A 27865-nucleotide genomic window follows, 5' to 3' on the forward strand; every position below is an offset into this window, starting at 1 on the left:
TTTCTTTTTTTTCATAAAGAAATGCAACTTTATTATTTTCAAGTACATAGGTAGTACCTCAAACTAATGTCTTACAAAAGGTCACCAGTAAAGATCCTGTAGATGTTTCTTTAACAAATACATAAAGATTGATGATAATTAGCCCATGCACTCGCTGCTTCTAAAAGGATATTTCTAAAGTGCCTGAAAAGTATTGTTTTCGGTAGACTAAACATGCCACCTCTAGCAATATTGTCGATGCTCTTAATTTACTAAACAAATGCCATTTTTATTGACTGTGCAAAGATAAACTTTTGTCCACAGTTAGTAATCTCCAATTAATCGGATCCAAATTAATATGGTCTCCCACTTAGACTCCCAGGCCCAAGGCAATGACTCCCTTACTTCCAGGTGCTTCTGATAAAGCAAAATTCCAGTGCAATGAAATGACAGCCTTTGGGAGGCGGTTTATGGGTCTGACCCAATGCTTGTCTTTTGTGCTTCCTTCCTGTCTGCCTTAGGTCTTCCATTTTTCTCAGATGTCTCTCTCACTTGCATGACCTATCTAGGTCTCTCTCTACAGGACATTCCCAGTGAACTTCTAAGCCAGGCTTAGAGAATGGGCAAAGCTGCCTGCAGAGCAAAAGTCTTAGATAGGGAGTAAGGGAAAGAAAGGTATCTCCTGTAGGAACCTGAAACCAACTTTCCAGCCCAGGGAAAGTGGGCACAATGATCATCGGTTTGAAGGGCATTTGCCTGGAGGGAACAGCCCTGCCACCTAAGACGTCAAAAGCAAATTTTTTTTTTTTTTTTTGAGATGGAGTCTCACCCTTTCACCCAGGCTGGAGTGCAATGGCGCGATCTCAGCTCACTGCAACCTCCGCCTCACAGGTTCAAGCAATTCTCCTGCCTCAGCCTCCTGAGTAGCTGAGATTACAGGCGTGTGCCACCACGCCTGGCTAATTTTTTGTATTTTTAGTAGAGACAGGGTTTCACCATGTTGGCCAGGCTGGCCTCGAACTGCTAACCTCGTGATCCAGCTGCCTCGGCCTCCCAAAGTACTGGGATTACAGGCATGAGCCACCGCACCCAGCAAAAGCAAATCTCTTAGTATTTTTCCTCTTGTCCAAGGGTTCTGACCATGTTCATGACCTAAGCTTGTCCCTGGAAGCATACATGTTCCTGGGAGACAGGAAGGTTCTGGGAACTTCTCCACCCTGATTCTAGCCAATGGCCAGGGAACTCCTTTTCCAGGGTTGGCTTGGCAGTGCCGGGGAATGATGCAGGTTCATCGGGATGGGCATGAAAAGAAAGGGAATGGAAGGGGTTGGGAAAGAACTTGTGGCCACCCCTCTCAGAACAGCATGCAGCTCTGAGGACTTAGTATTACAGAAGGTGAACTGTTATTAAGTACATGAGTGACATCTGGACCTTGTGGACTAAGAGGACCCCTAACCAAGGGTCAGCGGGGAACTCTGTGGCACACAAGTGTGGCATTTCTGGAAGCTCTTGATTGCCTTCTGGTCCTGCCTCTGCTGCGACCCTGATGAGATCTGAGTTTGTTCTGCTGGTGGGGTATTCTAAAAGGCGGAACATAGAGCTGGAGTCCACGACATCTATCTGGAGACTCATGTCAAATGTCCTGTCATTGGCACTACCTCGCTTCCTTTGTTGTTTCCTTCCTCCAGCCAGCTACCCCCATCTCCCATCTGTCTGCCCAGCTCTCCCTGCAGGTCCCTTACTAGCCTCGACTGGAAGACAAGTCAGCCTTTTCCAGCCTCAGGCCCTTGCACTTACCCGCAGAACCTTTTGTGATTGCAAGGTCTGAAGGGGAAGCCAGGGATAGAGTCCTGCAGGAAGCTAACGGGGGTGGAAGTGGGAAATGGAGTGATGCCGGGGTGATCTGAGAGGGCTTCCTTCTGGTTTAAATGGGTTCCTGCTTTTGGATGCTGATCTATTATAGTAGGAAGTGGGGTTGAAGGGATGGGAGTGGGGAGGGTGGGGTAACCCTTAATTCCTCAGAAAAAATAGACAACATAGTGGAGTGGGATGGAAAAGGATCTGGTGGTGGAGACTCTAACACATAGTGTCTAATCTGATTGTTCACAGTTAGGTCTATGGGGTCATCACCCCAATTTATATACCCCGCAACTTAGCCTGCTGAGTTGCCTCATTATCTCTCCCCAAATGTTGCCACCCAATGCCACCCGTAATTTCCATCCCTCTCCATCACCATCCCCACAACACCTCCAGAGTTCCCCATCTTTCCATGCCTGGTTCTTCTTCCAGTGGGGTCAGTAGTATGTCTCCTTCTCCACCCAGCCTGTTAGAGAGATTGGGAGTGGAGATTGCAGCATGAGCTTAAAAGGAGGCAAGAGATCAATTTCCTAGGGGCTTGGGTCGCTGAGGCCAGGTGGAAGGAGAAGCCTGGTGAAGGGCACTGAGAGAAGTGGCTTAGGAAGGTGAAAGGAGGCCAAGTGCAGTGGCTCATGCCTGTAATCCCGGCACACTGGGAGGCTGAAGCAGGCAGAGATCGAGACTCCTGGCTAACACAGGGAAACCCTGTCTGTATTAAAAATACAAAAAATTAGTCGGGCGTGGTGGCATGCGCCTGCAATCCCAGCTGCTCTGGAGGCTGAGGCAAGAGAATTGCTTGAACCCGGGAGGCGGAGGTTGCAGTGAGCCGAGATCGTGCCACTGCACTGCACTCCTGGCTGGGTGACAGAGTGAGACTCTGTCTCAAAAAAAAAAAAAAAAAAAAAAAAAAAGGAAGGTGAAAGGGAGGAGAAGGAGGTCCAGTGAGCTGGGGCCATAGGTTAAAGGAAGGGAGGGTGAACCTGCCTTTAGGGGAGACTTGTATTTAGCACAGTGGAGGCTGGGGCAGAATAGGTCGGGGGTGAAAATGCCAACGCTCGCAGGGCCTCTTCAGGTAACAAATGAGAGTCTAAGGGAGCAGCTGTCCATTATTGCTGTGCAGAGATGTGGACATGGGATTAACAGCTCTTCTGATCTTTAGGAGAAGTAGAATTCAGATTTTATGTGAAAGACCCTAAATTTTCTATATCAGACCAATTAATCCCCCCTCCTCCCCCCACACACACAAAATATGGGACAGGTCAACCAAACAGTATTCCTGGACAGTATTTGGTTTGTAAGCCATCATATTTTAACCTCTACTAAGTGATAAAAAAAAAAATGCTTGTAGGAAAACCAATAACTTGTCGGTTGATGCGTGGTGATCAGGAGGCCTGGGTTCTAGTACCAGTCCTGCTATTCTTTGTTTTACAACCCGAACAGATTCACCTCTGAGCCTCCTCTATCTGTAAAATATGGATGTGGGACTAGGTGACCTGGAAAGGCCCTTCTAATTCTGATGTTCTGTGGTTTCAGGTGGAAGGTGGAGGGCCTCGGAGACCAAGTGTGAGTTAGGCGGGACTTAGAATCTGATGGGAAGAGGGCAGAGACAACAGGTTCGAAAGAGTCAGGGCACCTGGGACCTGGGACCCCGGGATCTGAGGGTGTTGAGGAACAGGAGCAGGAACCAGTAGTAGGAGTGGAATCTGCGTGTGGTCCTGGAGGGAGGAGCTGGTGGTGGGGCTTGCACTTTGCTGGAGGGGATGTAGAGGGGCTTACCACCAGGATACCGCCGCAGGATGAGCTTTCGGACCTCATCATAGATGAAGATGAGGAGGCTGTAGGGGAAGGCGCAGAACCACCAGGTGACTCTGAAAGCAATGGAGGAGAGTGTCAGGAGCATCAGAGGTTGGCTTGGTGGCCATCACATAAAGGAGCATTCAAACTGATCAGAACTTGGATCCTGGAGGGGGCTGAAGGCCCCCCCATATGACTACTCAGGTCGCCCGAAAGAGACACTCACTTGAGCGGGTACATGCGGAGGGCTACACCCATGCCTGGGCAGTAAGAGAGAAAGGCAGCCAAAGCCGTCTCCTCCAGGAGCCCAAAAATCAGGATCTTGTTCCTGAAAGGCAAAGAAAGCAGGGTGGCAGGTGAAGGGGGATCAAGGAGGCAGAGATCCTGGGATACCCCTGGGGTGCAAGGGAAAGAGGAGAGAGAATTCTAAATGACATAGTCGCATGTCTTCTTCCAACAGCCTCTTCTCATGCTTTATGTAACCAAAGGAAGATGTTATTTGTTTTTCTGCTTACTGAGTTTACCTCTGAATGTTGCCTATTGCACGTATATTCATTCATTAAATAATTGTTTCTAGGTGCTGGGTGACGTGTTCTGTACGGTGGTCAACATGGGGCCTGTCTCATGATCTTGCTATTGCTCCAGGCACAGGGCCCGTGAAAGTGTCGTCTCCCCAGCAAGATGCTTGAAAGCTCCTTCAGTGCAGGGCCCATGTATGTCTTCTACCGTCTCAGCATCTCCCACAGTTCCTGGTGGTGGTTTCATCATAGATATTTAATTCAGAGAATGTAAAGGGGATCACTGCATAATAAGTGGTTAATATATGTTCACTTTATCAGAATTGAAAAGCAGGATAGAATAAGGAGGTTCTGAGGGCAGTTTCTGCAGTCAGACAGGTGGCATCTGTTCCCAGTTCTGCCATTGACTAGCGTTGGGTTGCAGGCAATGTTGAATTTCTCTGAGCCTCACGTTCCTTCTCTATCAAATGGAGATTTTACCTTTTTATCATAGGGTTGCTGGGAAAATTAAGGGAGATAACACGTGAAAAGCTCTGAAACATGGAAAATGTTCAGTCACATTATTACTCCACTTTTTTTTTTTTTTTTTTTTTTTTGAGACAGAGTCTCACTCTGTTGCCCAGGCTGGATGATCACAGCTCACTGTAACTTCCACCTCCTGGGCTCAAGTGATCCTCTTGCCTCAGCCTCTCCAGTAGCTGGAATTACAGGTGTTTGCCACCACGCCCTGCTAATTTTTATATTTTTTGTAGAGATAGAGTTTCACCATGTGTCCAGGCTAGTACCAAACTCTTGGGCTCAAGTGATTCTCCTGTCTCAGCCTCCCAAAGTGCTGGGATTACAGCTGTGAACCACTGTTCCCGGCTACTCCATCTTTTGTATCTTGCACAAGGTACCTATTTTTGGTTCAAGCCAGTGATTTCCAAATTTTCACTCACTAAGGACCTCCTTATTTTCTTCTGTAAAGCCACATTTAATTGTTTGTCTCTCAAGCTACATTTGTGAATAAGTATTGAATACATTTCCCCATTTAAAATTAATTAGAACTATCCATGGCTTCCAAACAGAACTGTGAATCAGCATCCGATCACCACTTCATGATATGTGCTCTTGGCTTTTGCATAAGGATGACACATTAGTAAGCCTGGTTGTCTTCTCATAGGTGAGTGCTTTATTTTCATAAAGCTTTTCAAAATAAGGCAAATAGCATCTCTGAGGATCCCCAGTGGCCCAGGGACCTAAGGTGAGGCATGTTGAGGTATTAGTACTCTTCCTCTGTACCCAGCCTGACTTTCATTTGCCACTTTTCCCATTTGCCTCTAAGATGGGCTGGATGTAGCCACTGTGGCCATGTTCCCACCTTCCTGTGTCATCCCTGCAGTGCATAGCAAGTCCCAGGCCCCAGAACTATACCCAATTTCTTAGACTCTCTGCTCCTTGTTCTCTTCAAATTGCATTTTTTTTTTCCATTTGTATTTTTAGCTTCCTGGAATCTCCTTCCTTCATATTACCTTTATTTATCTAACAGGCTTTTCACTTTATTCTCCCTTGGATCTTAAGTGTTATTAACTTCACTTTGGCATCTTCTCCCCACCCTCCCCAGCCCCAAACTAAGAAACTGTGACAAGCTCATGTTAGGAATTGTGGCCATTGTTTATGGTAGGAGAAAATAAAAGGAACCAGCATGAAACCTTCAGTGCTCAACCACCACCCATACTAGAATCACAGTCATTACTGAGTTCCAAACAGTGCCAGATGGTGCGAGTGCAGAAATGTTGGGTAGTAGCCAGGGCTGGGTTTTAGAGACAGATCTGGTGAACACTTACCATCTTGGTGACTTTGGGCACATCATTTAACCTGTTTGGGGTCTCTTATCCATGAAATGTAAACAGTAATACCCACCTCATAGAGCTATCGTGAGGCTAAACAATGTGTTAGGCACTTAGCACAGAGCCTGGCACGTTGTAACTCACACTGCAAGAAGTACTGAACCTGACCCTCGGCAGCATGTGGCCTCCAGAATCACAGTGCAAGAGCTATAAACTAGGCTGCCTGCAGAAGGCCAGGGGAGAGGTGGGCACAGAAGACACTGGATTTAGGGCTGGGCAAAGGATAGGAGCAGGTGGCACTAAGTAGGAGATGGGGGAAAGAAGGGAGGGAGAGAGGGAGAGAAGGAAGGTGGAGAGAGACGATAACAAAATGCAAAATTAGGAGCCTGAAGCATGGCTTCTCTCTTCTGTATGAAACCTATCTATGGATATACAGATGGAAGATTAAAATCTGATGCCCTCCTTACAGCTCTGGGCCAGGGCTGAGTTGGAAGCTTGGCCTGTGTGGGTTGGTGAGTGTGCCCAGAGCCTGGGTGGGTAGGTGCCGTGGGGGTGGGCACTCACTTCATGCCCTGCTGGAAGACTGAGTTGCGGCGGGTCTTGCAGATGATTAGGTCAGCCCACTGCACCACCACGATGCTGGCAAAGAATGCCGTGTGGCACGTGAACTCCACCACCTTCCGCTGCTCATAGGTCTGGAGGGAGGGTGGGCAGAGACAGATGAGAGTGTCGGAGGAAAGGGTAGGACCAGAAGGTAGCACGGTTTCTCCTGATCCACCCCTAGCCCCAGTCCCAGTTGGCCACCACTGGCCACTCCTGCCAGGCATTCAGCTCCCCATACTTTCACACATGTGCACTGTGTTTACACAGCACCACTCACCCACTCCTGTCCGTAGCTGTCCTCCAGATCATTCATGGTCCGGTCATCCCAGTCGAGGCGGATTCCCAGTAGCCGTGATGGCAGGAAACCGTTCTCTGCCAGGATCACAAAGTAGGTGAAGAAGCCACCCAGTGCCTGGATCATCCCTGTGGGTAGAGGGCCAAAGGCAGGGGCTGGGTCAGAGCAGGAAGCAGAAGGGGCACAGCCCCTCAGGGCCAGAGGTGGAGGTCCCTGACCCTTGGGTAGCTGGCCCCTGTCCTGGAATTTTGCTTGGGGCTCATTCCTCTGAAAGCTGGGAAAAGAACCCTGTTGGGGTTCCCTCCTGAGGCCCAGGGCTTGGCGCACCGATCTGTCCATAGGCCATGCTGATGAGCCTCTCATTCACCAGCTTGTCTGTCTGGGAGTTTCGCGGCTGCCGCTTCATGATATCACTCTCAGCTGCCTCATAGGCCAAGGAGATGGCAGGGACCTGTGTGGGGTAGGAAATGGGGCAGGGAGGGCATTTGAAGGGATGTAGGAGATGACAGGAGCAATTGATCTTCGACAGTGACGATCTTTGACGCAGTTAAAAAAACGTGTATTCAGACCCCATTGTCTTCCAGGCCTGTGCCTGTCTCCTGTAACCCCCACAGCTGGGGCCACTGCCCCAGTGCACCTCTCCTCCCTGCCACTGTGCCATCACGATTGCCTTGCCTGTCCCCTCCTCCACCTCCTGCACTCACCATATCTGTGCCCAGGTCAATGCAAAGGATGGTCACAGTGCCCAGAGGTAGGGGGATGTTGGCAATGATGAACAGCAGGAAGGGGGTGATCTCGGGGATGTTGCTGGTCAGGGTGTAGGCGATGGATTTCTTCAAGTTGTCAAAGATCAGGCGGCCTGTGGGGAGATTCTGAGGGCATCAGGGAGGTCAGAGGGACTCTTCCCCACCCCTAGCCCGTGAAGCATGGCTGCCTGTCTTCCCGAGAGAGGAAGATTTTGTGTTCAAGGGAAGCTAAAGCGGGCTGGGCTGCCTAGAGTTGTGGAATGATTCTTCAACTGGGGTAAAGGGACAGGGAACAGAGGTGCTGGCTTCAGTATCCTGTGAACCGTCCCAGCCCATGCAGCCTCCTCACCCTCCTCCACCCCTGTGACGATGGAGGCAAAGTTGTCATCCAGCAGGATCATGTCGGCTGCCTGCTTAGAGACGTCAGAGCCAGAGATGCCCATGGCAATGCCAATGTCAGCCTTCTTCAGTGCAGGGGAGTCGTTCACCCCGTCACCCGTCACGGCCACAATGGCTCCCTGGAGGGAAGACGGCCACACTTGAGGACGAAACTCCTGCCCAAGCCTGGCTTCTCGCCCCTCACTCCATGCTTGTCTTGGCCCTGTCCCTGCCTCCTCAGTCCCTGCCTGTCATCTGCCTCCCATGGCTGTGCTCACCTGCCTCTGACATCCCTCCACAATGATGAGCTTCTGCTGGGGAGACGTTCGAGCAAAGACGATCTCTGTGTGGTTCTTGAGGATCTCATCGAGCTGCTCCGATGTCATGTCCTTCAGGTCAGAGCCATGCACCACGCACGCCTTGGCTTCTCTGGAGGGTGGGTGGGGGCAGAGACAGCTGACCCCTGGCACCTGTACCAGCCCCTCCTGCCCCCTGCCTCTCCTCACCACCGCGGCCTGCAGGCTCCCTGCTGAGGCTGCTTCCCCTGTTGCTTCAGTTCTCCTCTCCTCAGTACTCACTTCCCCCATTTCTCTTTGAGGATGTGACTCTAAATCCTCACCATGGGATCATCACAGTTGTAAGCGCAGTTTGCTAGGCCCTGGGCTAGTTTCTTTACTCACATCCCACTCCTACAGCAATGGAGATGGCATCCTAATTTTGTGGTGAGAAAATGGAGGCTCAGGAAGGGAATGTGACATCTCCAAGGTTACACAGGTATTCGGTGGCACAGCCTGGATACAAGCTCAGGGCTGAGGAACCAGTCACAATAGTGTCAGAGGTAAGGTCTATAAAGGTCCCAGAAATGCTGTCCAAATACCCCCAGGGGACACCCAAGCCTTCTGTGCAAGAGGACGTGTTGATTGGGGGGGCAGGGGCTTCCTGCAGAGGCCTCACCTGGGGTTGACTTGACTCATGGGAATGTTGAGCCGGGCTGCAATGTCCTCCACAGTCTCGTTACCCTCTGATATGATGCCCACGCCTTTGGCAATGGCCTTGGCTGTGATAGGGTGATCCCCGGTTACCATGATCACCTAGTGGGAAGGAGAGGAGACAAAAGGAAAGTAGTATTAAGGGTTTAACCCCCTCCTATCCCTCTCCCAAAGTAAGAGAAAGCTAGATAGCGAGATGTCTGGGGCTGGCAGATCCCAGCCGAAATAATGGCGTGTGTGTGTGTGTGTGGGGGGGGGGGGGTGTGTGGGTGTGTGGATTGTGTGGGGGGGTGGTAGTGTGTGTCTATGTGTGGGATGTGTGTATATGTGAGGTGGGTGGGGATTTTGTGAATTTGAGTGGGTGGGTGAGGAGGAAAGATAATGGCAAGTTGAGTTATGTTCAGAGCGTTAGAGAGAGATAGTTTGCTTAAGTGCAGGAAAGTATCCATAACAGAGTAACAAGTTCATGAGGATCCCCTGGAAGAGAAGCCTCAAATCTTTAGGATTATTTAGGAGATTAGTTTAGGATTTTGGATTTCATGGGATTCAAGGCAGTCAGAGCTGGAAGGACCGTTTAACAACTCCTTTATTTTACACATGAGGAAACCAAGACTTAGAGAGAGGCTACAATTTGCTCAAATGCACAGGGGCCTGGAAATAGGACACGAGGTTCTTAGTGTCAAATATTGATCACTGCAGCAATGTAATGGACAGAACAGGAATAAGACGGAGACAACACCCCTGCCTCCACCACCTTGAGCATCTGCCTCTGACATCCTCCCTGGTGAGCACGTTGGTCCCTACCTTCACCATAATGTTCATTGCTACTGTTGCAGAGTGAATGGAGTTGGGATGGGGAGGGTGGCTGGCATCTGACGGACCAAGAGGCTATGAGGTGAGCAGAGTTGGGTTAGGATAGCATTTGCATGTGTGGGCTTGTGGGGCAAGTCCTATGGATACTGAAAATGAAGCCTCCGTGGTCCCCACTGCCTTATCTTCCACTCCCACCACTTCACTGAAACTGCCACCCAAAGGCCACATGGGCCTCTCAACTGAAAAATGAAAAGTGTCTTTGCCGTCCTCATCCTACTTGACCCCTCTGAGGCATTTGGCACCTTTGACCTCTTCTCCTTGAAACCCTGCCCTCCCCTGGCTTCCACATACTCCTCCATTCCTGTTTTCCCTCCACTCCTCTGCATGCTCTTTCCCAGCCTCTCAGGGCAGCAGCCTGGTAGGATGGAAGAAGCAGTGGCTTTGGAGGTGAATGAGGGGCTCAAGTTTAAACATCGACCTTCTCCAGCTACAGCACCTTAGGCAAGTCAAGCACTGAGGTCTCAGCACAATGCAGAGATGATTCCTGCCTTTCCAGGTGGTCATGAAGATCAAATGGTATTGGGTCCTACCACCCTCTCCCCTCCTCACTGGTTCCTCTTGTGCCTAAATGTTGGTTTGGCACAGGGTTTCATTCTCCTCCCTTCACTTGACCCGTCTGCTCTTCCTGGGCAATGTAATAAAACATACTATAAGCCTTTAGTTTGCACCCTTGTGCTAATGAGATTCAAATCTCCAGTCCTGACCATCTTTCATGAGCTCTAAACCATACTCCAATGTTCACTGGAACATCTGTCTGTTCTGGGTTATCTTATAGACTCTTCAAGCTTAAAGTCAACATTGAACTCCTTTTCTCTACTCCCGCCACCCCACCAAGCCTGCTACTGCTCCCTACCTTAGATGTTGTCCTCTCTAATCACTCTGTCCCCTTCTCTCCTGTATCTTCCTCACCTTCCATATCCAGTTTGGTCACCAAGTTCTCAAAACATTTCTCAAACATGGCTATTCCTCTCCACTCCCTTTGTTTCTGCCCTAGTTCAGGTCATCATTCCTTACCTGAACTACAGCAATGGCCTCTTAACCTGTCTCTCCGTGACTCCAGTTCTTCCCCAAATCCAGTCCCTCCTCAACCCAGGTAGTCTCCTAAAAGCTCAACCTCCCCCGTGACACTGGTGGCTCTCTGTGGCCTGCAGGAGAAAGCCCAAGTCTGGCATTTAAGCCAAGTCTATCCAACTGGCTCTGACTCAATGTTCCAGTCTCAACCCCCAGTGCTCCTTGCCACCTCTCCCCTGCCAACCCCTACACATGCCCTGTACAGTCTAGCCACGCCAGGGTACGCACCGTTCTCTGATCTTGACATGACTTCCTCTCCCTCGCTGCCTTGCAGAATACTCTTTGACCTCCAAAGCCCAGCTCAAATATCATTCCCTTTGTCAAACATCATCCAGTTCTCTGAGGCAGAATTAATATTTCCCTGAGCTGACTTCCCATAGAGGTCCTCTGCCCGGGCCTCCATGATGGTTCTGATCACAGAGGAGGGACCTGGCCAAGCAGCAGGAGCTCAGGCTTTCCGGTCAAGCAGACCATGCTTCATAGTCCGAGTCCATCGCTTACTGGCAGTTTTATTTTGGGAAAAAGACTTACCCACTCGCAGTTTCCATTTGTTTTACTTTTTTTTTTTTTTTTTTTTGACATGGAGTCTTGCTCTTGTCACCTAGGCTGGAGTCCAGTGGCCTAATCTCAGCTCACTGCAACCTCTGCCTCCCAGGTTCAAGCGATTCTCCTGCCTCAGCCTCCCAAGGAGCTGGGATTACAGGTACCTGCCACCACATGTGGCTAATTTTTGTATTTTTTTTTTTTTTAGTAGAGATGGGGTTTCATCATGTTGGCCAGGCTGGTCTCGGACTCCTTATCTCAGGTAATCCACCAGCCCTGGACCCCCCAAAGTGCTGGGATTACAGGTAGGAGCCACTGTGCCCAGCGTTGTTTTATTTTTAACAGGGATAATGATGCCTGCCTTGGAGACAGAGTGGGTTATGGGGTTCAGAAACCACATATACCGGCCGGGCGCGGTGGCTCACGCTTGTAATTCCAGCACTTTGGGAGGCCGAGGCGGGCGGTTCACAAGGTCAGGAGATCGAGACCACGGTGAAACCCCGTCTCTACTAAAAAATACAAAAAATTAGCCGGGCGTGGTGGCGGGCGCCTGTAGTCCCAGCTACTCGGAGAGGCTGAGGCAGGAGAATGGCATGAACCCGGGAGGCGGAGCTTGCAGTGAGCCGAGATTGCGCCACTGCACTCCAGCCTGGGCAACAGAGCGAGACTCCGTCTCAAAAAAAAAAAAAAAAAAAAAAAGAAACCACATATACCCACAGCGCCAAGTCTCCTGGTATGATAGTTAAGAAATAGCAGACTGCCTTGGTTCAAGTACTGGCTCTATGACTTACACTAGCTGTGTGGCCTTGGCATGTTACTTTGTGCCTCAGTTTCCCTCTCTGTAAAAAAGGAAAAATACTAGTGCTTATTCACAGGGTTGTTGTGTAGATTAAATGAAATCATACAGGTTTAGTGCTTAGAATAGTGCCTGATTTATATGTGCCCTCCCTGGCACAGCTCATTGTCCCATCTGGATGTGTCATGTGACACAAATTGTTTACTATGTATCAGGCACTGTGCAAGGTGCTAGAGTTTGCACCTTGCACAGTGTCTGAAACACAGTAAACAATAAATATTTGTTGAATGAAGAACAAACATAGCACAGAGGAGGGAGTGGTCAGTGAGAAGCAACCATAGTTGAACAAGAGAACCTTGAGTGGGAGGCATTCTGTGAGGTTATGGGCTGAGCCACTAGGAGTATACAAGAGCCTGTTAATCCCATCCAAATTGACAGAGAGGGTGGGCAGTAGTTGGGAAGGGTAGGACAACTAGGTCTCCAAGATAGGAGTGCCAGATTTTGCTTCAAATCAGAATGGAAGGATGCACATGCAGATGGGACAATGAGCTGTGCCAGGGAGGGAGAGGAGGGGCATGGGACACTGGCCTCTCTGAGCAGAAGGGATGAGCGTGAGTGCTCCAAGGCAGGGGTGGGCCTTTCCTTGCAGATGGACAGCTTCTTCTCCGAGTCAGTGGGAAGGAGGCTACCGTGGCCTGGGCCTTTCCGGGGCAGCAGCCACTGCAGCTCCTTGACCTCTGACATGAGGGAGGCTAGGATGGAGGGGAGGAAGGGAGGCCAGTACCTTGATGCCTGCGCTTCGGCACTTGCCCACAGCATCTGGCACAGCAGCCCGGGGAGGGTCAATCATAGACATGAGCCCCACAAAGCAAAGCTTCTCTGTGGGAAAGTTCACCTCATCCGTATCGAATTTGAAGCCCCGAGGAAACTTTCCAGATGGCAGATTCAGTTGACAGAATCCTGAAGGGGGGCAGAAGGGAGCAGTGAGATCCGCAGAGTGGCTTCCTAGACACCCCCACAGTCCTTCACCCCAGGGATGCCGCAGAGGCTTGGGAATCCCCTTCTGGGCCTCCTGTTTCTGGCCTCTCACCCAGCACACGCTCCCCAAGTCCCCCCAGCTCCATGTAGGCATTTTGAAAGGCATCTTGCATCTCCTTGTCAAGTGGGATCTCCTTGCCCTGCACCAGGATGGTGGAGCACCGGTCCAGAATGCGCTCTGGGGCCCCCTTCATCACCAGCACGTGGCTCTGGGGGCTGTCTTCTCGCTCGTGGATGGACAGCTGGAGAGACAACAGGCAGTTACAGAGAGGGCCATACTTGTCTTGGTAGTGCGGCATAGAGCAGCAGCTGGTAAGGAAACCACCTTAGAAAAGTAGCCCCAACCCATCAAAGATTGTCAGCAAAGAGAATCGCCTTGTGCAGGGGGGTGTCTATACCTCACAGTTCCAACACTTGTAACCTGAGAGCCACCTCCGTAGGACAGTCATTCATTCAACAAATATTTATTGAGGTCAGGTTAAGACAGGCACTATGCTAGGGGCACAGTGGGCATCCCCACCACCACCTGGCCTCAGGGGGCTTTACCTCTATGGATAATAAGGAATGCTGAGATTGCATTCTTGGCATTTAACAGGTGCCTAAAGGCTAAGGGGCACCATAAAGGAATTACAGAATTATGGTTTCACTGACTGGGGTAGAAGAGTTGGAAGGCTAGGCCAGAGGATGCGGAGCTATGGGAAGAAGAGTTGAGAGAGTGAGATGGTAGTAAGGGCTGGAGTAAGGTTTGGGAGCTGGGGCTAGTTGCAATCAGACATGCAGTCATATGAGCTGTCCTGGGGGGCTTAGTAGGGGGAGGGAATGTGACCCTCAGACACCCCCACTCCTCCTAGTGATGATTCCCCTTGGCTTTGTCCACCCTCACCCATTTATATTCCTCTCTCTTCCTCTGTCCTGGCAACCCAAGCAGACCTGGTACTTGTTGGTCGAGTTGAAAGGAATCTCTGCCACCTTGGGGTTTCTGTCTCTCATCTTCCTCACTGAGCCACAGGAGAGCTCGATGCACTTGAGCAGAGCTGACTCAGAGGCGTCACCAGCTGTGTCCCGCTGCCAGAAGAGACAAGAATTCAGTGTCAGCATGGGAGGGAAGGAAGTGGAGGATCAGGTGAAGGGGGCACTGAAACCCCCAGGGCAGCCACATCATGTGAGAAGGAAAGCTGGGGCCAGCAAGAGGCCTTTGGAGACACCCTCAAAACATACCTGTTGTGTGTCCTGACCCCCTACCTTAGACACGGAGATGTTCTCCTGTCCTGCCTTGAAGACGGCGCGGTTGCAGAGACCAGCAATTCGAGACAGGGCCGTCCACGTAGGAGATCGTTTGTCAAAAGTGGCCCCTGGGAGGAAATGAGGGAGAACCAGGAGCGTGGCTCCCTTTAGAGCCTTTATCTCACCCACCCACCCTACCACGCCACTGCCCTCAGCATCCTCTAATCCTATCCACCCCCTCTGGAGCACCCAATCACCAGACTGATCTTCGGTGGTGTCAGCCTCATGGATTTGGTTGTCGAACCACATGTGGGCGACGGTCATGCGGTTCTGGGTGAGGGTGCCCGTCTTGTCCGAGCAGATGGTGGACGTGGAGCCCAGCGTCTCCACCGCCTCCAGGTTCTTCACCAGGCAGTTCTTCCGTGCCATGCGCTTGGCTGTCAGGGTCAGGCACACCTGGTAGAGAAAGAGGAGAATAAAAAAGTTTAAGGCTGGAGGCGGAGATGGCCATAACCTTACCCTAGACCGTGGCTCCATTCCTCCTCCCCTGATTCTACTCCACTAACTTGAATGGGTAGGACTTAGCTGTAAAGAATGAATGTTCAATTTTAGATGTGTTGAGATCATGAGTATCTTTTAAGATGAAATGCCCATTAGGGGGTTTAAGACATTTGACTAGAGCTCCAGAGAGGGCCAGAGCAGAGCTGAGCATAAGGATGTCCGAGTCATCAACACAGAAGGGACAGTGGAAACTGGGAGCAGATTGGCTCTTGCTCAGGGTGTAAGAAGAACAGAGAGCTGAGGCCTGAGAATCAGTGTAGGGGAAGCAGGAAGGGACAGAGGAGAGGCGAACCAGGACAGCAACACATCACAGCAATCGACAAAAGACAGAATGCTAGGAGGGTGGACAGCAGTATCTGTTTCAGCAGCAGAGTTAGGGAGGAGAGCTGAGAAAAGGTCAATGGATTTGCTAGTTAGTGACCGGTGGCCTTTGAGACAGCCTCTACAGGAGACTTGACCGGAATGAGACCCAGACTGCTGGCAGATCGTGAGAAAAGGCAGCTGTGACAAGCTCCAAAAGAGAAATTGAGTGCCTAAGAATAGCCCCACCTGAGATTTCTCAACTCACACCCTAAGCCATGTATTGAGTGATCTCTGAGTATCGCATCCAATATGTGACTCTAGGGGGAAAAAAGTACTGAGAAGCCACAAGCAACTGTGCCTCTATCACTTTGAGGAAAGAGTAGTGAGACCCTCCCCTGGTGGCACCTCAGCCTGACCCACTCACAGTGACAGTGGCCAGAAGTCCCTCGGGCACGTTGGCCACAATGATGCCGATGAGGAAGATGACTGCCTCCAGCCAGCTGTAGCCCAGGATGAGGGAGAGCACGAAGAAGGAGACCCCCAGGAATACAGCGACCCCTGTGATCAGCTGGATGAAGTGTTCAATCTCCATTGCTATGGGCGTCCGCCCAACCTCCAGGCCTGAGGCGAGAGTAGCTATGCGGCCCATCACCGTCCGGTCGCCTGTGGCAATCACAATGCCCCTGGCAGTGCCTGCAACATGGTGGGACATCAGGTTGGGTGCTTTGTGGCTCCCAGGGACTGCAGTCCCATCCTATTTCCTGAGCAAGGAAAACCATCACAGGATAGGCGAGCTAAAGCCACAGATCTGGAGGCCACATTCAGTAGATTGTCCCCACTTGGCCTTCCTTTCCCTGGATAGATCGCCAATCCCAGAATCAATACAACAGCAAATTATTTTCTCTTGTACTCCAGCCTGGGGAGAAGCTTGCAAATAATCTCAAAGGTCAAATAGAGGAGATTCAATAAATAAAAATTGCCTGTGGCATTTTGGTAAAATCATTCCCAACTTGATACCATCCAAAAGTATATTATGAACACAAAGTAAAGCACTCATTATGGATTTTCCATTCAGTCTTAAGATTTTCTTTGTCAACATTAGGCATGAATCTCTATAGAGGAAGCCAGGCAATTGCTAACCCTTATGTGACATTACAGGGGTCTTCCAGGAAGGAAGGGTGGTGTATTGAAAAAAGCATGCACATTGGAGCCAGCCAAATTTGGGTTTGAATCCTTATTTGAATTCCTATCTCAGTGCTGTTTTAATATTCAGATGAGCTCATGCTCTAATATACTTAGGCCAGTGCCTGGAACATGGCGGGTACTGAACAAATATCTCATTTATTTCCTTTCCTCTTTTCAAAGCAAATTGCAGAGTAAGCAAAAGGAATATATTACTAGGCATTTTTGAATAAATCAATTGTGAGAAACGCAAATTCCAAAATCTCAGTACATTAAAAATTTAGGAAATTTGGCCAGGCTCTGTGGCTCCTGCCTGTAATCCCAGCACTTTGGGAGGCTGAGGCAGGAGGATCACTTGAGCCCAGGAGTTTGAGGCCAGCCTGTGTAACATAGTGAGACCCCATCTCTAATATACATATATATATATTAGCTGGGCATGGTATCACACGCCTGTAGTCCCAACTACTCTGGGGGCTGAGGTGGGAGATCGCTTGAGCCTGGGAGGTCAAGGCCGCAGTGAGCTGTGATTGCACCATTGCACTGCAGTCTGGGTGACAAAGCAAGATCCTGTCTCAAAAGCAAAACAAAAAACAAACTTAGGAAATGTAATGTGTGGTGATTTTCATTTGTACAGTTGGCCCTCCGTATTCACAGATTCCACATCCATAGATTCAACCAACCTCAGATCGAAAATATTTGGAGCTAAATAAAAATAACAATACAACAATAAAAATAATACAAATTTAAAAACAAAACAGTATAAAAATTACATTGCACTCGGTATTATAAGTAATCTAGAGATGATTTAAAGTATATGGGAGGATGTGTACAGGTTATATGCAAATATTATGCGATTTCATATCAGGGCCTTGAGCATCCTTAGATTTTGGTAACCAAGGGGGTCCTGAAACCGATCCCTCGTGGATTCCAAGCAGTAGAATTCCAACTTGTGGAAGAAGGAAAAAAAATCCCCAGAGAAACATAATACACTGAGGAGAAATGAGTAATGGATAGGGGAAGTGTGGATTGGGATATGAGGCCTCCTTTGCCCTATTTTCAGAGGCCATTGGTCTAGTGAGGCCTCTTTCTGTCTCTTCCCTCCTACTCCTTCTCTGATTCAGCCCTGACTCTGCTCACTGGCTTGACCACAGAGGGCACAAGTTTCAGTTGTGCTTGGACCACTGCCATTAAGTGATGGCAGCTCTGGGAGTTCTTATTGACCTTTGTTTATCTCTAGAACCCAGAAGAGGGACGGGGCAAACTGGGTAGTCTGTGCATGGTGAAACATGTCTTTTGGTGTAACAAAGGTTTAGAAGCAGCCTGAAGTAGGGCCCAAGTGTTCACCTGGCCGGAATGCCTTCCTGGCCCTCCCACACCCTGGGGCCCTGGCCAAAGCAAAGATTAGCAAAGGAGGCAGCCAGGCCCAGAACCACAAGGAATAGAAGCATCAATCAAATCCAAAGACTCCTAAGAATCCAGGTTGGTTCTGAGCATATGTGCATCTGTGTGTGCGCATGTGTAAGGGGTTCTTAACCCAATACCTGAAAGCTTTGGAATCCACTCAGTCTTGGGGTGGACAGAACAGAGATCTCCCTGGGGAAGGGAGATACATTTCCCATGGAGTCAGGCTGCCCCCAGTCAATACCCTGCTCTCTGGAGGGTGTTTCCATAATATTCAGGGCCCCCTGACCCCTCAATTGCCCCACCAATGGCAGAGCTTTTGCCAAGTAAGTACTACCAGAGCCCTTCATCCTGACCGTGGACTCAGGATTCAGACTCTTTCCTACAGGGGGCAGGCTGGCTTCTCACCTTCAACACAGTTGGTGGAGAAGAAACAGATATTGCGAGTCTCCAGGGGGTTCTCGTGGGTGAACTCGGGGGAGCGGGTCTGGGGCTCCGACTCTCCTGTTAAGGATGAGTTATCCACCTGAGGAGGAAGGAGTGCGTAGTCATCAGACTGGCAGAGCCACTTGTATGCACACAGCTGTCTCCTGAACCACCTCCAACCACACTCAATCTTCATGACACGAGGAACAAAGTCACACTTGCCCTCATCACATATTTATGGCATTACTCATCTATTTCCCCTGCCCTGGTTTGGAATTCTGACTCCTCCTGACTTCTTATGTGACCTTGGGTTACTTGCTTAACCAACAGAGCCTCCATGTACTCAACTGTAAAATGGTGAATGTAAACAGAATCTCTGCCTTGCACAACCACAGCGGGGGACACTAACATAGTAGTTTATGAAAATGCACCACCTGGGGTCATTCAGGATGCAACGTGTGTGGCCGCATGCAGCAGCCCCGTGTGATTACACCACTCTTTCAGAATTACATCAGATAGCTAATCGAACATATATAAAGCAGCTGATACATAATTGGTACTCAATACATGATTGCTAAAAAGTGGACAACAAAGAAATACCTGGGGCATAGAGCATTCGTAACACACAGATGCAAGGAGGCACTGCAAAAGCACCCACACTGAGAGAAGGTTTAGCAGGGGCATAGGCATGGTGTTGACATTTGGACCTGGGTCTCTCCACCTTTAAACCTCACTGGGCCCCTCTTAGCTCTGCACACAGCCTGCTCCTTAGACTCAGCTGCTTGCTGCAGTATGACCTCCTCACCTTACAGCCATGAGAAGAGATGATCCGGAGGTCAGCAGGGACGCGGTCTCCACCCTTCACCTCCACCAGGTCTCCCACCACCACTTCCTCTGCGTTGATCTGCATCTTCTCTCCCTCCCGGATCACAAGGGCTTGCTATGGGGAGCCACAGGCAGAGCATGAAATGCTTGTCTCTGCCCCTTCCTTCTTCTCCTGCTGGTCTCCCACCCCGCCAAGCAGAAGGAGAAGCCCCATGAAAAATTAGCTGCTGGCATGGAAAGCTGGAGGATCTTTTCTGTCCATCTCCATCTTAGAGCACAGGAGTTGACAGAGGATGAGCTGGACTCTTGCCAAAACCTTACACCCTAGCCCAGAGCCCAGCCCTGCCATCTTACCTGAGGTACCATGTTCTTGAAGGAATCCATGATCTTGGAGCTCTTGGCCTCCTGGTAGTAGGAGAAGCAGCCAGTGACAATGACCACAGCTGCCAGCACCACACCCAGATATAGCTGGTAAGGAGAAAGAATTTCAGGGACCTGACCTTCCCCCAACCCTAAAGGGGCAGCTGTCACTTGGGATGAGCAGGCAGTGCCATCCAAGATGACGGCCCAGACCTTTGTCTGTGACTGAGAGTGATGATGGTAGGGGAAAGCCCTTCTCACTAACCTCCCCCTTCATCTGCCAACCTCAAGCCTGTTAAGACTAGAAATGGGAGGGAAAGTCTTAGGAAGTTCCCAGGGTTAGGACTTTGCTAGGGGATGAAGACCCAGGCATGCAGACAGGCTCACTTAAGCGGGGAGGAACAGGGAGAGATTGTTTCATTAATTAATGAATATGTGAGTGTGTATGCGCTGTTGGGGGGAGTGCTTTACAGATATGTATAGAAGCCTCACCCCTTTCCAGCCTAAGATGCAGGGGCGTCTGTAGGACTGTGATGTGAGGGCCTTGTTCCCTGCCCACCGCCCACTGTGTTGGGGGTTCAGGGTTGGAGGACAGTCACGGGCTGTTCCCAGGTCAGGCGTGTGGGCTCACATTGTCGTTGGATGGTTCATCCTCCATGGCAGCCTGGATGCCGTAGGCCAGGAAGCAGAGGATGGCCCCAATCCACAGCAGGATGGAGAACCCCCCGAAAAGCTGACGGCAGAACTTGACCCACTCAGGGGTTGTGGGAGGTGGTGTGAGGGCGTTGGGCCCATCTCGAGCCAGAATGTCCTGAGCCCGCTGGTTGGTGAGGCCCTGAGGGAGCAAGGAGAGGCATAGGGGCATGCATCTGGAGCCAACCCAGCCCATCACCATGCCCATCCCTTCAGCTCCCGGGCATGGGAAGAATGCCCAGGTGGAAAGTCCCACCTGGTTGGAAGGGGTGGGGGACCATCAGGAGAGACCACATGGAGGAGGTGGCATTTGTGATGCAACTTGGAGGGCTTGAGGGCTGAGAAGGGTTTGACTGGGCTCCACCCCTAATTATATTGGATTGAAACAACACCTATGGTTAGGGCCATAACATCTCCCCTGGAGGCAGTCTGGATAAGCTCCCTGGAAAGACACCTCAACTGTTTTTTCCCCCATCTCTCTTCCTTCAGATTCTTTTATCAAGGATTCTAGGAGAGTCCTAGATTTTTTTTTTAAGAGATGGGTTCTTGCTATGTTGCCCAGGCTGGAGTGCAGTGGTGCAATTATAGCTCACTGCATCCTCGAACCCTGGGCTAAAGCAATCCTTCCACCTCAGCCTCCCAAGTAGCTGAGACTACAGGTGGGCACCTCCACACCCTGCTCAAGTCCTACATTATTGACCATCAGTGTCACACAACTTTGGCAATCACCTGTCACTTTCCACAGAAAGCCTTGCCTGACCCTATTCCCTCAGCCCCAGGCTGGTTCAGATGCTTCTTTCTGGTTCCCCATGGTGTTCTATAGTTGATTCTAGAGCTGCACTCACCATATTGCATTGGAATCCTATGATTGCATTTTTTCTGCTGCTAGACTTTGAGCTCCTTTAAAGCAGGGACCATTTCTTTTTTTTTTCATTCATTCATTTAATAAATGTATATCCAGTGCCAGGCACAATTGTCACTCTGCGGATGCAGAGTTGGACAAGACCAACAAAGTCCCTGCCCTTGAGGAGCTTATGATCTGGAGAGGTGACATACAATAAACAAATACATATTAGTGCCAGATAGTGAAAAGTGTTACCAAGGAAAATAAAGTAAGGTAAAGGAATAGGGGCATCGAATTTTAGAAAGAGCAGTCAGGGACGGCCCATAAAGGAGATATATACCCACTAAATATTTGTCTGTTTGTTTGTTTGTTTCGAGATGGAGTCTCACTCTATCGCCCAGTCTGGAGCACAGTGGTATGATCTCGGCTCACTGAAACCTCCGTCTTCTGGGTTCAAGCAGTTCTCTTGCTTCAGCCTCCCGAGTAGCTGGGATTACAGGTGCCCATCACTGTGCCCAGCTAATTTTTGTATTTTTAGTGGAGATGGGGTTTTGCCATGTTGCCCAGGCTGGTCTCAAACTGCTGACCTCAAGTGATCTGCCTGCCTTGGCCTCCCAAAGTGATAGAATTATAGGCATGAGCCACCACACCCAGCATTTTTTGATTAATGATTTTTAAGCAAATTTTTAATTGAAGGGCTTAGCAATTGACTGTACCAATTACTGTTCACAGGACCTTGAGAAGTTACTCCCCCTCTCTGCGCCTCCTTTGTTTAATAAACAGGTCTGCAATACCTATCTCAAAGGGTTGTTGTAAAGATTAGAGAAATGTATGTAACGCATCTATCACAATGTCACGTATGTAGCAGGGGCCCAGCAAATCACGTAACCACAGGAGTGGGCTGTCAGCCCATGTGCGTCAGCTGTCAGGTCTGTGGAAGGCTGTGTGCAACTGAAGTTGCTTGGGGTATAGGGAAGGGCCCTGCCTGGAGGCCCTCTGGGGCCTAGGTCATAGGGAGTCCTGGCTTCTAGAGTATACAGGGAGAGAGCTTTGGGCTAGGATGCAGGGGATCCAAATTCTAGTTCTGGCTGTGCCACCAACTAGCCACATGTCCTTGGGCCAGTCCTTGTTTCTGGGCCTCAGTTTCCTCATCTGTAAAGAAGGCTGGATTACAGTTTTAAGGCTCCTGCCACTTTGATGCTGCATGGTTTTCTTGCCTCTTTTGTTCCTTCCCTAGAAGCCCCTCCACTCACCTTGGACAGGTCCACTTGGTATTTGCGGCCCAGCTCATCCAAGGACAGCTTGTGGTCATCCTGGGGAAGCGAGGGTGAGTTACTTTGGGGAGGAGGTATCTAAGATGCATATGAGGGCACTGCAGGGCACAGGGGTGAGTTGAGCAGCATGGGGGACATGGAGTTTCTCTGAGCGCAATGGGCTGCAGGGACAGCTCTCCCAGCATGGGGCCCCTCCTCCACGGCCCAGCAGTTCCCTCACCATTGCCACCTCCTTCTTCAGCTCATCCAGTTCCTTCTCCTTCTGTTTCTTCTTGCCGCCCCCATTCTCTGCCGTGGTGGCGGCAGGTGAGTACTCACGGCCAGCCTGAGGGAGGAAGGGAGAGCTGGAGAGTCAGGGAAGAGAGGGGCTGGAGCCTCCATTCCCACCACCCAACCAGGGAGCCCAGGCAGTGGGGGTGGTGGGTTCAAAAGCAGCAGCTGCCTTGGGGGAGATACGGGGGATGGAGGGTGAGGGACCCTAGGCCCTCAGTTTGTGGACTATTGGCAGAACCAGGGGCTCCCATGTGAGTTTCAGAGAAGGGTGAGGGGCTCAGGACTGAAAAGCACCACTTGAGCGGTTTAATGCTTGGGCTTCTGCTAAGATTTTGTTTGTTGAAAGGACCCTGCTGCTAAATACAAAACGAAACAAAAATTTTGAAAACCTGTATCCTACACTATTTGGGAAAATTCTGGAAGGGAGTGGACAGGGTTTTGTGAGGGGTTGTTGAGGGAGTAGAATCACTCTGTAGGAATGTCTTAGCCCAACACCATGGCAATTTTACTTAGAGAGGGGTAGAAATACTCAGGAACTTGGGGGAGTAAGAGTCCTTGGGGAGCCAGGGGGTTAGGCAGGAACGTGTCCAGAGGAGAGCCAGGTCTGGTGGTGGAATGGTAGGGACGGAAAGAGCAGGCCTGATGGACTGAGAGGAGGCAGTAGCTGGAGAGTCAGGGCATGTCCAGGAAGTGGAGACACGGGGTGTGCTGGGAGCCTTCTCCATCCTGCTGGGCAGGCCTGCCCGTTACTAGACGGGAGGCAACTCACAGGACTGGACCCCCAAAGCACAATTGGGTAACATGGGAACTGAGCCCCATTTGTCCCAAAACATAAGAAATTGTATCTGAGAGTAAATCTAAAACCACAATTTATATAGCTTTTAAGTCTAGACATTCCTGGGTCATCTGGCGAATCAGATGGACTTTTCTTGTTTTTCTTGAGGCAGGGTCTCACTCTGTCACCCAGGATAGAACGCAGTGTGCAATTTCAGCTCACTGCACCCTCTGCTTCTAGGGCTCAAGCGATCCTCCCACCTCAGCCTCTCAAGTAGCTGGGGCCACAAGCATGCATCACCACGCTCAGCTAATTTAAAACGATTTTCTTTCTTTCTTTCTTTCTTTCTCTCTTTTTTTTTATATATAAGGTCTCACTATATTGCCTGGGCTCACGTGATCCTCCCACCTTGGCCTCCCAGAATGCTGGGATTATAGGTGTGAGCCACTGCGCCTGACCAGATGGACATTTTAATTGCAGCCTTATGAGGCTCCTGATTTCCCTTCCACTCCAGGGCCTGTGGGCTCACCACCAGCAGCCTTCCAGGGTCTCACAGGGAACTTCTTGGGGAGAGGATGGGAAATCTTTCCTTCTAAGAGGAGGCCCTCTTGGGGTGATAGAATAGGATAGAGGCTGAGGAAGGCCTGGGTAGCCATGAAAAGTTCCCAAAAAGATACCTTCTTACTTCCTCTTCTGCCCCAGTCTTCTCTCCTCCCACTTCCCTCAGGGAATAGAGTCCTTTTCATAGAGGGGCTGCTCAGTTTCCACCTGGTGCCTGTTTCTCCACTGGATTCTGCAAAGTCTGCACTAGGCTTTCAGGAATTAGCGTTCCCACACTATGATGTAATTTTTGTTTCCCATAAAGAGTGGATACCTGGGTAGGATCCACAGCCAAGGTGTTTGCCTTTTTTTTTTTTTTTTCAGGATAATGCAGTTTTGGGGGTTTTGTTTGCTTTTTAAAAATTACACTTTTTTTGGAGCAATTTTTTGGTTCACAGCAAAATTGAGTGGGAAGTAGAGAAAGTTCTCATATATCTCCTGCCCCCACACATGCACAGCCTCACCCACTATCAACACCCTGCATCAGAGTGGCACATTTGCCGCAATCATGAACCTGCATTGATACATCTTTATCATCCAAAGCCCATAGTTTGGGTTTGAGTTCACTCTTGGTGTACATTCTATGGGTTTGGACAAATGTATAGTGACATGTATCCACCACTGTGGTATCGTATGGAATAGCTTCACTGCCCTAAGTCTTTTGTGCTCCAGGGTAATGCCTTTTTTACTTATCAGAGTCAGGAGCAATCCCAGAAGTAAGGCAGCTGCCTTGTTCGTAAGAGGTCACCAATTCAGCATCTTGAGAGGTAGAAGTCTGACCAGTACAATCAGAAGCAAGGATAGGGGTGGGGGATGCAAGCAGGATTCAACACTGTTGTTTCCAAGATACCAATGATTTAAAAAGATATGAGCTTTTGGAGGCTGTGTTGCTCAGAAGTGCTCTTCTCAGAAAATGTGACCAGTAAAATCGTGGGTTTGTCTCCATCTGAAGCATCTATGAATCTGGTATAAGTTTGGCCTGCTAAAGGCAGATCTTCTTGGGGAGACCGAGCAGCCCAATGGAAGGGGTGGGGAAAGGCTTGTGAGTGGTTCTACCTCTGCCTTTCTTGGGTGACCTAAGAGGATTCATTTAATTGAGTGGATTGAAGTGCTTTAGATTCACTAACTGTCTGTGGTGGGACAGAGCTGAGAAAAGGATGAAATGCAATCAAAGGACCAGAGGCAAGAGATCAGGCTGGCTGAGCTTCAGTGTGACCCTCAGGAACTTCAGGGACAGAAGGGGACCCGGGCATACACAGAGGAGCAGGGCTGGGTCTGCGGGCAGAAGAGCAGGGTGCAGAGGAATTTCTGTATATTCAGATGTGAAATAAATTTCATAAAATTGGAATAAAATGCCTGCTTTTTAAAAACTTGCTGGTCCATGCACTTTGGCATGCTGGATTGTGGCTGAGCTAAGCAGCTCCATGCAGTGCCTCCTTTTCCCAAGCTCCCGCCCTGCTCTCCGGCAGGCTTAGAGCTTGAGACACACTGCCCCTTCCCCCTCCTCCTGTCCTGGCAAAGATCTCAGGCTCTGCAGCCAGGAGCCTGCAGAGATTTGGGGCCAGCGGCTGCCCAGGCAAGAAAGAAAGAGAGGAAGCAAGGACCCCCCCCAACCTCCCTCCGCTCCTCCCTCCCCCAACCACAAGTCCCCCTCTCTGGGTCTTGAATGCTGAAGGAGAACAGAGAGTCCTTTCTGAGAAAGCCAGAGGCTGGGACAGAGTGGGGGCAGCTGGGAATCCGCCAACGCTCCCCGCATCTCAGCCTCTCCGTGGCAGCTGGAGCAGGCTGGGCTCCCTCCCACCAGTGTCGTCCCTTCCCCCAGCTCCCACGCTGCCCTTCACAGCCACTGGGTAATGGGGGGACAGTTAAGCCTGCCTCTGCAGTAGAGATGCAGGGGAGAAGGGATTGGAGGAAAAATCATTCCTAGAACAGGTTGTGGGTAACAGATGCCTTCCCTCTTGAGGGGTCGTTGATAGGTTGAACTCCAAGCTCCAGGCCCTAAATACCCCCACCTCACCCAGCCTTTTAGTTTAAACAGCCCAGATCTGCTCCTCATCTTCCTATTGCATCACCCGCAGCAACTGAGGATGGTGATTAAGGGGAGTTTGGGGGTGCTAGGGGAAAAAGACAGACTGGAAAAGCCAAGGTCTCATCACTTCCCAAGCAAGACCTCCTGAGCTGGGTCTACCTTGCTCTAAGATGGAGCAGGGTAAGGTGCTACCTCCCCTCCTTCTCTCTTCACTTGGATGGGGGAAATGGAGGGCTTATCTGATCCTTTAACCCCTGCCTCTTCTCAGAGGTCCTGCATCTCAGCTGGGGATGCCCTTTCCATGGGGAGCCAGAGATGTCAAGATGCAGCTGAAGGTCCCAAGACAGTATAACTTCCTGCAGCTATGACCTCTTCCTCCGTGAAGCCCATACCTCACAGCTCCTAAGGGCAGGCTCACAGACTCTCAAGCACCCCCACACAGTGACATTTATGCTTGTGCAGGCTTGAAGCCTTGTACATTCACAAATTTGCCTGCTGAGACACAAACACAGGTACTCATCCATGAGTAACTGCAGGACTCCCCGCCTATGGAGAACACGTGGTCAAGGACACACACTCACACACATGCAGACACAGACACACAGCTACATGCATGCACTCCAATTTTATTTATGGCTCCGACCCTAGCTCAGGAACCCTGGTGTCCAGGCTCACGATTTCCCAGCTGCTCAACTTGGTGCAATAACGTGTCCTTGCCTGACTCCTCCTGGGCCCAGAAACACCCACGGCTCCCCCTAGGCACAGTCTTCCTCACACCCTCCCGTTCCGCAGCATGCCCTTTCCCTCTGTGTCCTCTTTTGCCAGTATTCCACAAAAGGAAAGCAGCCAGGCACAGCATGTAAAAGGACTGGGCCGCTCTTCTCCATATGGGAATTTCATTTCCAAGAATTCAAAGCCCTCTCCCTGCCCGCCCCATTGTGGTTGTTAATCTTCCTCTTGGTGTAGCCATTGCTGCAGAATGCCATGGACGGGTGGACTGGGGGGGTCACTGTCACCAGCCTCCGGGAAAGTCCTCAAAGCCCATGGCTTGGAACCCACGGGCAGTGCTGCTCGGGACATCCGGAGGGGTGCTGGGGTGGGGGCTGGGGCATCGCTCTTCCTCCCCATACTCCACCCAGCTGTCCTTGGCACTCAGGGCCCCTGGAGCTGGTGTCCGGAACTGCTTGGTGACTCTGGGAGCCGGATGCTCTACTGCCCCTCTCTAACCTCAAAATGGACCCCCAGCTCTCAGGCTAGGACTCCCAGAGGAATGGATATTTTCAGGAGGTGGCAAAGACAGGACAACTCGCAGTGCCAAACATCCTTTCAGCTGGGAGGCCGGGAGATGCAGTGAGAGGAGGGACTGCCGCAGGGAAGGGCTGGAGATGTGGGAGTGGGGTGGAGGGAGAGATGGAGGGGACGTGTATGGTGGGCTGTGGGTCTAACTGTGGGCAGGGGCCGGGGCGGGCAGAGGAGAGGAGAGCACTGGGGTATGTGACCGCCGTGGGATCTGTACAAGCATTGGTAGTTTGGAGACTGTTAGTTTCAAGTTCCAAGTATCCCACTCAGCTTCTCTATCCCTCTCCTTCCACATCCCATTCCCACTGCATCCTTCCTCGGCAGCCTCCCTCACCCTCTAGAGTGCGACCCCTGCTCTTTAGGGATACTCACCCCACGGCCCATCTTGGGGCAGAGTTGCTGAGGGACCTTAGCGGGAGAGGTCACCAGGAGGATCCCAAGCCCACACCAGCCCGTCTGGGACAGTCGGAGACCCTGGCAGACAGAG

General features: G+C 50.5%; 1 protein-coding gene across 1 annotated transcript; it reads right to left on the minus strand.

Moving 5' to 3' along the window:
* Nucleotides 1–27865, minus strand: ATP1A2 (ATPase Na+/K+ transporting subunit alpha 2). Its single transcript, XM_032154003.2, has 23 exons — nucleotides 27751–27865; nucleotides 22623–22727; nucleotides 22382–22441; nucleotides 20223–20426; nucleotides 19586–19699; nucleotides 19212–19346; nucleotides 18389–18506; nucleotides 15822–16090; nucleotides 14791–14989; nucleotides 14552–14661; nucleotides 14240–14374; nucleotides 13362–13551; nucleotides 13056–13231; nucleotides 8954–9090; nucleotides 8278–8428; nucleotides 7971–8139; nucleotides 7580–7734; nucleotides 7203–7326; nucleotides 6858–7003; nucleotides 6542–6672; nucleotides 3857–3958; nucleotides 3613–3704; nucleotides 1–2302 (listed from the first exon to the last, which is right to left on the minus strand). Exons 1-23 carry the CDS (start codon nucleotides 27760–27762, stop codon nucleotides 2274–2276), a joined length of 3063 nt encoding a protein of 1020 aa, XP_032009894.1. The 5' UTR covers nucleotides 27763–27865; the 3' UTR covers nucleotides 1–2273.

Source organism: Hylobates moloch, unplaced genomic scaffold (assembly GCF_009828535.3).
Source record: "Hylobates moloch isolate HMO894 unplaced genomic scaffold, HMol_V3 SCAFFOLD_5, whole genome shotgun sequence".
Classification (NCBI taxonomy): Eukaryota; Metazoa; Chordata; class Mammalia; order Primates; family Hylobatidae; genus Hylobates; species Hylobates moloch.

Coding starts and splice junctions, on each gene's coding strand:
- ATP1A2 (XM_032154003.2), bottom strand. Junction 14,662..14,790: donor CACCACCGAAGATCAGTCTG/GTGATTGGGTGC, acceptor ATTTCCTCCCAG/GGGCCACTTTTGACAAACGA. Junction 7,735..7,970: donor CGTCACAGGGGTGGAGGAGG/GTGAGGAGGCTG, acceptor ATCTCCCCACAG/GCCGCCTGATCTTTGACAAC.